The sequence below is a fragment of the Babylonia areolata genome, chromosome 20, assembly GCF_041734735.1.
Source record: "Babylonia areolata isolate BAREFJ2019XMU chromosome 20, ASM4173473v1, whole genome shotgun sequence".
NCBI lineage: Eukaryota > Metazoa > Mollusca > Gastropoda > Neogastropoda > Buccinidae > Babylonia > Babylonia areolata.
This window is the reverse complement of record NC_134895.1, coordinates 32,577,664-32,587,625: the sequence shown is the minus strand read 5'-3', so window position 1 is coordinate 32,587,625 and position 9,962 is coordinate 32,577,664. Positions and strand designations below refer to the sequence as shown.

The window sequence follows — 9,962 nt, the reverse complement described above, 5'->3', positions numbered from 1 at the left end:
TATTGGTGTACTTATCCGTGTGGATTCCTTCTTCAGAATTTTGCCAGAGGACAACACTCTCGTTGCTATGGGTTCTTTTTCAGTGCGCTAAGTGCGTGCAGCACACGGAACCTCGGTTTATCGTCTCATCCGAACGACCATACGCTCAGTTCGATCTTCCAGTCGAACCTTGGAAAAAGGGCGAGAGCGGGATTCGAACCTAGACTCTCACGGACTCTGTATTGGCAGACGAGTGTATTAACCATTCTGCCACCTTCCTCGGCACAGGAAGGCGAGGCCTAATCAGTCCTCTCTGTCCGCCATGTTATGCAAACTTCGCCCAACCAAAACCCAAGCCATGGACGTGGATGTATATCCATATCCATGCCCTGGACAACTTGACTTGAATGGGCGTTGGCCAGTAGGCCGTAAAGCTTCACTTCAACATGCAGATATGAGGTCATTGGAGGAACTGATGTGTAGAATGGCCTACACGTTGATCTTCAAAGAGATATAAGAGATACAATCGGCCACTGGTTGACCAAATTATTGTATGAAACGTGATAGTAGAGGTAAACAAGTGCTTGTAAAAACAAATTCAGCTTTTAAAAGATAAAGCGCTTCATATATATATATATATATAATTGAAAAAGAAGAAACAGGAAGCAGGGGTTTGAACCCTTTGAAGATAATGTACAGCAAAAGAAGGCCATGTTGTCAATGACGTTATTGATAGAGTTCCTTCACTTGTGCAGTCATGAAATGCAAACCTGTGTATACAGCGCAAATGTTCTGTTGTTGTAATCTGCATGATACCTTTGGTGATCCGACCATGTCTTGCCTCAGAGAGCTGACATGGATTATACAGCATTTCGCAGCCTTCTGTCTAAAATCCTTTTACCATGTTTTAAAGGTCCAGTTATTCAGGTTTGGGTCTTTTTTGCGTTTGCCTGTTGTGTGTTATACAGACACAGGACCTGACCTACGTATAGTACGTTGTTGGCACTAGAATTGGAAATGATGGCACTAGAATTTACGCTGGTACCAGACCAGTTAGCCTACAAATAGCCCAGTGTATCTAGTCTTGGTGTCCACTTCTGTATGCACATGCTGTTGACAGATGGAGAGGCTGTGGCAGAATCGGTCAGACGTTCGTTCTTTCTGATCCTCCGTTCACCAAACGTTCAGGGTTCGAATCCCCAGTTTTGACATGATGTTGTGCCCTTGGGAAAGACAGTTTAGTCTGATTTTCCTCACCCCTCCCAGGTGTGAATGGGTACCTGACTTCGGTTGTGGAATGTTTAAAATTGGCGAAGGACAGGATTGGCCCCCATCTGCCGATGCCGAGGTTTACACTCACTCATCTGGGACGTTTCAGAGAGAGTGATGAAGGCCTATATATGGCTGTGTCGTGTCTGAATGTGCTTCACTTTCTCAACACCCCGATGAAGAGAAGACCTGTTAGGAAGAAACGCTAAGAAATCAAACAGATTAGGCAATTGCATGTGTCTCTTTGCTGTTAGCTTGCTCTCTCCATTAACCCGAAAACGTCACAAGCATTTATGATTAGAAATTCAACACTAGGCTTTATCATGAGAAAATAGATAAATAAAAACACTCTAGCCTGTATTGAAAGCTTTAACTAGTATGAAGCTCTTCATTGTGGAAATTACCATGCACGGCAAAGATAGTAATCCATCATAGAAAAGCAATGAAATGTTCTATCTACAGTATCATAATGACCACTATTTCGTGTGATACTGACTTTTTTCTTTTCTTCTTATATATATATATATATATATATATATATATATATATATATATATATATATATATATCGAATGTGTTTCAGTTTCAATTTTGATTAAGGAATCTTGATTCAAAGCGAGTGGGCTGATCGAGAAACGTTGTACCACATCTGCTTTAGGAAAAGAAAATTAAGGGGGAAGGGAGAGATGCCTGACCAGTGCATAAAGCGAACACGCTGGTCAGGACTTGAGAGCCAGTCCCAATCGGATCGAAGTGTGCTGTTACACATAACTGAAAGCGTCGGAGGTTTGTAATGTATTTTACTGGTGGCAACCTCAAGAATTCTACAGGAAAATGATAATAGGTGCCCCCAGCGTCTTCGCAAGAAAGTGAAATCTATTTTTGTGGAAGATGTTTTGTTTGTGCCTTCCCAAATAATGGATTGAAACTGAAGTAGATATACGCGAAGATGAAAAAAAGAAGAAGAAAAATTAAGACAGAAACAAAGTCATCATGACCATCATTTCTCACCGCACCAGTCAGCCGCGGTAAGTAGTAGGTCTGAGTTCAATACTTCTTCTTCTTCTTCTGCGTTCGTGGGCTGCAACTCCCACGTTCACTCGCATGTACACGAGTGGGCTTTTACGTGCATGACCGTTTTTACCCCGCCATGTAGGCAGCCATACTCCGCTTTCGGGGGTGTGCATGCTGGGTATGTTCTTGTTTCCATAACCCACCGAACGCTGACATGGATTACAGGATCTTTAACGTGCGTATTTGATCTTCTGCATGCATTTACACACGAAGGGGGTTCAGGCACTAGCAGGTCTGCACATATGTTGACCTGGGAGATCGTAAAAATCCCCACCCTTTACCCACCAGGCGCCGTCACCGTGATTCGAACCCGGGACCCTCAGATTGAAAGTCCAACGCTTTAACCACTCGGCTATTGCGCCCGTCGAGTTCAATACATAACACTGAAAGGTTGTGTGGGATTAGCTAATTGTTAAAGTGCACTCAGCAGAGTGATTATCGGCTGAGCTTAATCGACAGGAAAACAGCTTACCTCAGGGCCTGCTGCTTTAAAAAAGACCGATACATGTTAGCGCTTGAATAGAAATATCTAATGTGTGGTTCATGTTAATGCAGACTGATTCTTACCAGCTGTCAACAACGAAGTTTCATGTGTTTGCTGGGCAAGGCTTGATTGTTTCGAACATTTTTTCTGTAATAATTGGGAATCAGTTATTCGTCCAGCAGAAATGTATTACAACAGTCTCAGCGTTTCTTCCTGTACGTTTTAGTCGTCAGCTTTGGATGAACAAAGACTTTTCGTTCATGCTACTGCTGTTTCACCACTGCTGCTGCTACTACTACTACTACTACTACTGCTACTACTACTTTGATACTTTTTATTCTTCTTATTCTATTGGTACAATGTGTCATTCTGAACTGCATTTACTTATAGTTGGTTCGTAACTTTCTACTGTCTTTCCCCTGGCAATGAAGGAGTAAATGTTCGCGATTGCGTGAACTGCCTATGCATGTTGTGACATTCTGTGTTGACGATTCAGTATTTGGACAAATTGACATGTAACTGTTTTCAAAGGTAATAACAATTGCAGCAACGGTGGCGGCAGCAGCAGAAACACACACACACACACACACTCTCTCTCTCTCTCTCTATCTATCTATCTCCCAGGCTCTCTCACACACACACACACACACACACACACACACACACACACACACACACACACACACTCTCTCACTCTCTCTCTCTCTCTCTCTCTATCCCAGGCTCACACACACACACACACACACACACACACACACACACCACGAATACACCATGAATACACCACACACACACACACACACACACACACAGATGCATTGGCACACACATATACATAGGAGCTCGCACATGCGCAAAGGGAGTGGGGGTGGATAGGGGGGAGGAAGAGAAAGATAGAGAGAAGAAGGAGGAGGAGGAGAGTAAGAAAAAGTAAATGCAAGCATACATACATATATTTTTAATGCCAGTTTTTAGTTTGAGGCGTTTTTTATAATCATTTATTACTGTTTATCAATAATAATACCGAAGGGTAGATTCACATATATATCGTCACGCCTTCAAAACAAGGCATGATGATATACATCCTTTAACAGACAAAAGATAGATCGGCATGAAAAAAGAAAGAAAGTAAGAAAGGAGGGAGGGAATAAAAGAAAGGGGAACAATGCTGGCCTGATAAAAGCAAACATTTCGAAGCATTTTGCGTTGCGTCAGTGGGGAATACCAGATGTTTCTCTGTTACGCAGTATTTCATAAATCGAACTGATAAATACCATGATAGGACAAGTAATACATGGAAACATTTTCTGTGCTTTTTTCCGGCCCTTCGATAGACTGTCCAGGTTCACAAAAACTGGAAAATAACCAAGTTTTATGGTTACGAACCGGAGAGATTTACCGGATACTTATTATTACATATATTCAACTATTCTTTATTTAAGCAAAGCCGTTTTTTTATCTTGAACAATGCAATGTTTATAAAGAATAAATATGTTTTGCATTATCTAATTTTGTTTTTAATCCGAGGCCTATACGGCCAAGGTTAGAACCTTGTGAAACACTATTCAACAATGAAACAAATTATGTCATTTCAATTAGAAAGTAGCATCTAATTGATGCATCGGCAAGTTCACGCAATCGCGAGCATTTACACCTTCATTGCCCAGGGGGAAAACAGTAGAAAGAGAAGAATTTGACCAACGGAGAGAAAGCGAATGTGTCACTGACATCCTGCCCTTCCTTTGTTTTAACCCTTGGACTGCTACTGACAAGCAGTTTGGTCAAAGAAGGGCTGTCATCTCACTGAAACAAGATAAGTTAACAGGTCAGTATGCAAGTTCACCATTCTTTATCTGGACTTGTTCCCAAGGGATTATATTGCTTGTGGTCAGCACACACAATGATACCTTTGAGAAGTACACAGACAGCAGAAAATACCTTTGAAACTAATGCCTCGTTGATCTCACCTCACCACGGTTCAACGGTTAAAGGGTTTAGGCCCAAGAAAGCTATTCTGTTTACACGCGATGCTCGCACAAAAAGTGGAATTAACTGCATCAGCACGATGATATATCACCGTGTTTTTTTTTTCCATCGTTTGGTTCACAGTGGTGTATCAGTCATAGTTATCGTTTCGTTCTTCTTCGCGCACAGAAAAGCAACAGTCAACAAATCTTGATGCAGCACCTGGATGTTTGATTTTTTTTTTTTTTCTTTTTCTTTTTTTCGTGAGGTTTATCTCATCCCGAAGTCTCACCAAGAGCTGTTACCTAGATCTGCAAGGGACATTCTCAACAACCATCCCTGCAAAAAAAACAACACAAAAGGCACAAAAAACATGCATTGTCTTTTTCATCCAACCACACCAGTCAGTCCAACGGTGGTACATGGCCGCTGCAAACGTCAGAACTGAGAACGAGGATTAACGAAACGAGGATTAACGAAACGAGGATTAACGACTGTCTTAGACATACTTGTTCTCAGACTACAACTGACAAGCAACGAATCCTCAATAAAATAATCAACAACAACATCTTTCTCCAGATCCACACACCACACCAGTCTATCCAGTCAACATAGATTCCCGCTGCAAAAGACTAGAACTGCGAACGAGTATAATTATACCGAGTATCCATACGTACTCTTTCCCAGGCTAGAACGATAATCAACGAACCCATTACTTTCTCGAGATCCACTCGAAAACCTTATTCCCTGTAGATGCCATAGACGGAGGCTGTGCAGAAGAGGGACTTGTTCTGGTAAGTGTAGGTCGCGTAGCTGTCCAGTTTAACGTCCCAGGCGCAGCGTGACGTAATCATGATGCCCTGCTCGCGTCGCTCGCCCATGACGACACTGGTGACCAGCTTGTAGCGTGGAAAGCCCAGCTGTTTAACACGGTCCTTGAGCTCGTCACTCAGCACCTTGGTCATGGTGGTGGTAAACTTGGGGTTGAACTGGAAGCCGTCCAGGTGATTCTCTAGGGTCTCCTGTATGGACACATTTTTTTTAAATGTCACTGACGTCTTTGTTGACTGTGTGTGTGTGTGTGTGTGTGTGTGTGTGTGTGTGTGTGTGTGTGTGTGCGTGTGTGTTGTGTGTAGTGTATGTCTGTCTGTGTCTGTGTCTGTCTGTCTGTCTGTGTCTGTTTTGTGTGTCTATCTGTGTGTGTGTGTGTGTGTGTGTGTGTGTGTGTGTGTGTGTGTGTGTGTGTGTGTGTGTGTGTGTGTGTGTGTGTGTGTGTGTGTGTGTGTGTGAGAGAGAGAGAGTGTGTGTGAAGGGTGGACTTGTTTTGTGTCCCTGAATTTGGGGGCATTTTGGTTTTTTGGTTGTTGTTTTTTTCTATATTTCGACAATGTTGAATGGCGAAGAACTATGGGGATCTCTTAAGGACAGGGACTGTGTAATGAGGCTGAACTCTTTCAGTATGTCATGGCGTCAGCCAGGCTAAAAGTTACTGACAGCAGCAGTGTTGGTCAGGAAATTTGAGCAACACTCCCAAAGACGCTTCCGTGAAGTAATGACCATCATTGTGTGGTCCCAGTCTTCCCGTTTGAGCCCATGGCACACTGAACAGGGATAGGGACTGGCCATGGGTCAAATAAAAACATCCCTGACGGGGATCGATCCCGCGTCCTCCCAGTCGCAGGTTCTCGAAGCTAACCACTCTGCCATGGTGGTTTGATTTAATTAACTCTCTCCATACGAACGGCGAAACAGACTACGTTAACAGCGTTTCATCCCAATTACTATCATAAAAATATTGCAAGCGGAACGCTCTTATACTGAAGAGGTGAATGTTGACAAAGAATACCACAGTTCTGACGACGGAAGCTAAAGGTTGGGTCATTCAGACACCCACTGGACATCCGAGGGGTCTGTGTAGAGGAGAAGAGAGGACTGGCCGTACTGAGTGAGTTAAGGGTGGATCGTCCACGTACGCACTCGCAGACAAACGCGCATGTGTAGTACTACACACCAGCAAGCGAGCGCACACATACGCAGACAGACAGATGCACATGCGCGCGTACGTGCACATAAAAAGTGCACGCACGCACGCACGCACGCACTTACACACACACACACACACACACACACACACACACACACACAAAACACACACACTGAAATATACATATATTGCTCAAAAGCAGAGAGACAGGCAGATAGACAGACAGAAAGACGGACATGGATATACAGAGACATAGAGAGGCAGAGATAGACAGACAAAGAAGGCTCAGAACTCAAGAAATGATTGACTGCAAGACTGCCGGTCTGTTTATAAAGGAAGCCCATAACTTGAATATGCTGGAGACACCCAAAACGCCGTAAATATAGGGGGAGGGGGGGGGAATCAAAACTGTTCGGCAAATACTTATTTTTGGTTTGTATTATTTGCAAAGTAACATTTCTTTTCATTTTTTCAAAGTAAACGGAAAGAGAGAGACAGAGTCAGACAGACAGAGAAAGATACAGACAGAAAGACAGACAGAGACAAAGAAATAGACGGACAGGGAAACAGAGACTGGAACACACAGAGACATTGGGGAAAGTTCAAACGGCGGAAGGAGAGGATTGGGCCCCGCCTTCCTCAGTATACTGCACCCCAGACACAGTGGATAGGAACTCACTGCCCCGGTTGCCGTAAAAGACAGTGGGACTTTTAACCTTAGAATTGAGAATACCATCATGAATGACACACAGCGTCCAGCCCAGGGACTGGCCCACCCTCTCACCTTGATGATTTGATGCACGTCAGGAGCGAAGAATCTCTTGTCGGGCTCCATGCGGTAGGTGGGCTCCAGGTTAGGGGCCATCTGGATTGCTGAGGCCTCCCGGCCATCCAGACTGGGGCCTTTCCCTGAAACATCCAGGTGTGGGGCTGACATAGAATCATTCATATCGCCTTCTTCTTCTTCTTCTCCTCCTCCTCCTCGTCCTCCTTTGTCCTTATTATTCTCACATGTGCACGTGCAATGGTCGCACACACAACAGAAATACTGACCCCAAAACAACAAAATTGGGCCTACACGGACATTACATCTTTGCAGGCATTTATTGCTTGAAAATGCTTTTTATTTCATTCATCATTTGGTTGTATTGTATTGTAGTACAATTTTGTCACAATAGATTTCTCTGGGTGAAATTCGGGCTGCTCTCCTCAGAGAGTGTGCGTGGCTACGGTGAGAGCGCCGCCATTTTCTGCCTGTAAGTGTATTTGCATTCCTATCAAAGTGGATTTTTCCACATGACTGTGCTTGGGACAACCTTTATGTTGCTGTGGGTTATTTTACGTGTGCTAAGTGTGTGCTGCACACAGGACATCTATTTATCGTCTCATCCGAATTATAAAGGCCTAGACCACCACTCAAGGTCCAGTGGAGAGGGTTGAAATACTGGGGTATGTGGAATGTGAACATGTGCGCTCAGATTCTCTCGCTTTCTAGGTGGACGCGTTACCAGTAGGCAACCAATGTATTTAGGTAACGCCGGTAGACTAAACACGTTGGACGGTCAACTAATTCCTGACCAGTTTTGCACAGAAAACCAAGCATATATCCTTAGAAAAAGCTTTGTCCAAAACATTTCCAAAATACATCACTGATTGCAAATGATATCCATCACTTCCCTTCATGTCTTTGCCGACGCACAGGATTTTGTTTCCCTCATAGACTCTTTGAACGAAAGCGATTTTACTCTGATCAGGACCCACAAGTCAATGAGTTCTTTATCATGACCCTAATTGTCATCAAGAACAATATTCCCGGTAATCCCACCACGCAAAACAGCAGCTTCTGCTGCAAGCACTTCAGCAGCAGCAGCAAAAGCAGAAGCAGCAGCAACACTTTCATGATCATTGTCGACGATATTCTCGTCGTCGTCAACGGCGTCAGCTTTATATCTTTACCCATATCCACGTCATAAAAATCGTCGTCACAACCACCACAAGAACAACAACCGTCAGTATCATTGTTGTCAATATCGTAGTCATAACCATCGTACATCATGACTCCATTGTCTCCCTCTCTCACACAGAATAAACTATAAGATTTGTACTCTGCAATTAATACATTAACAAATCTGCACTGCCCAAGCAAATGGGACTGCTTTCACCTCTGCTCCCTCTCGCTTTTTATGATATCTTCGTATCTGCTCTGTTTCCGTGTTCCCACAGATTCAAACACTCCATAGTCAGCCACCGATCTTTTTCTGTCTCTGGACCTTTCATGACTTGGATCGATCTCCCTCTAGTGTCACTTCGTGAAATCCCTGCACCCACCTCTTTCCAGTATGGCCTTAAAACATACCTCTTTAACGACCTCCCTCTTTCACTTCGTGAAATCCCTGCACCCACCTCTTTCCAGTATGGCCTTAAAACATACCTCTTTAACGACCTCCCTCTTTCACTTCGTGAAATCCCTGCACCCACCTCTTTCCAGTATGGCCTTAAAACATATCTCTTTAACGACCTCCCTCTTTCACTTCGTGAAATCCCTGCACCCACCTCTTTCCAGAAAGGCCTTAAAACATACCTCTTTAACGACCTCCCTCTTTCACTTCGTGAAATCCCTGCTCCCACCTCTTTCCTGTTCTCCCCTTTTCCGTCAGTAGTTTCTCTTGCCTTCTGTCTGTGTGTGTATTTCTGTCTTTCATCCCTTTGTTCCCTTTGTTTCAGAGTCATGCATGCGTGTTTTTTTTAAATAAATATATATGCATATGTATATGTATATATATATATATATATATATATATATATATATATATATATATATATATAACACTGGGTGTGAAAACGCTTTGATGTATTTCCGAACAAGATTTAAGGCGATGATATAAATACATCATCACTGTCATCATCACCATTATCAGTATAATCATTACTGTTGTTATCATCACTGTGATGACACCCACCTCCCTGAAGTTTCTTCAGCTTGTTGGCGTCCAGAGGGTGGAGGGAGGCTCTCCTGCCCCCCACCACGGGGAAAAGACTTTTCCTCCGCCCCCCGGACCTCTCCTCTGACGGCGCACCGCCGTGAGGGCTCAGCGTGTTGTGACGTGATTGCTGTGCCACTGACGCCTTGCGCATGATGACGTAATTGTCCTGTTCTTCCACTCAAGCCTTGAAGAGGGGGGTATTGTGGAGGTCTCTGGTGATGTC

At 43.7% G+C, this 9,962-nt stretch overlaps 1 protein-coding gene across 1 annotated transcript; it reads right to left on the bottom strand.

Moving 5' to 3' along the window:
* Positions 1-5,480: 5,480 nt before the first annotated feature.
* On the bottom strand, positions 5,481-9,890 carry LOC143294588 (dynein light chain Tctex-type protein 2B-like). Its single transcript, XM_076605963.1, has 3 exons — positions 9,716-9,890; positions 7,540-7,664; positions 5,481-5,793 (listed from the first exon to the last, which is right to left on the bottom strand). The coding sequence occupies exons 1-3, from the start codon at positions 9,888-9,890 to the stop codon at positions 5,512-5,514; spliced, it is 582 nt and encodes a 193-aa protein (XP_076462078.1). The 3' UTR covers positions 5,481-5,511.
* Between the last annotated feature and the right edge of the window lie 72 nt (positions 9,891-9,962).

Bases quoted from the DNA above. Each gene is read 5' to 3' on its own strand.
- LOC143294588 (XM_076605963.1), bottom strand. From the start codon at position 9,890: ATGCGCAAGGCGTCAGTGGCACAGCAATCACGTCACAACACGCTGAGC. The intron at 7,665-9,715 runs GTGGGTGTCATC...TGGATGTTTCAG, and splicing joins GCTGAAGAAACTTCAGGGAG to GGAAAGGCCCCAGTCTGGAT. The intron at 5,794-7,539 runs GTGAGAGGGTGG...GTGTCCATACAG, and splicing joins ACGTGCATCAAATCATCAAG to GAGACCCTAGAGAATCACCT.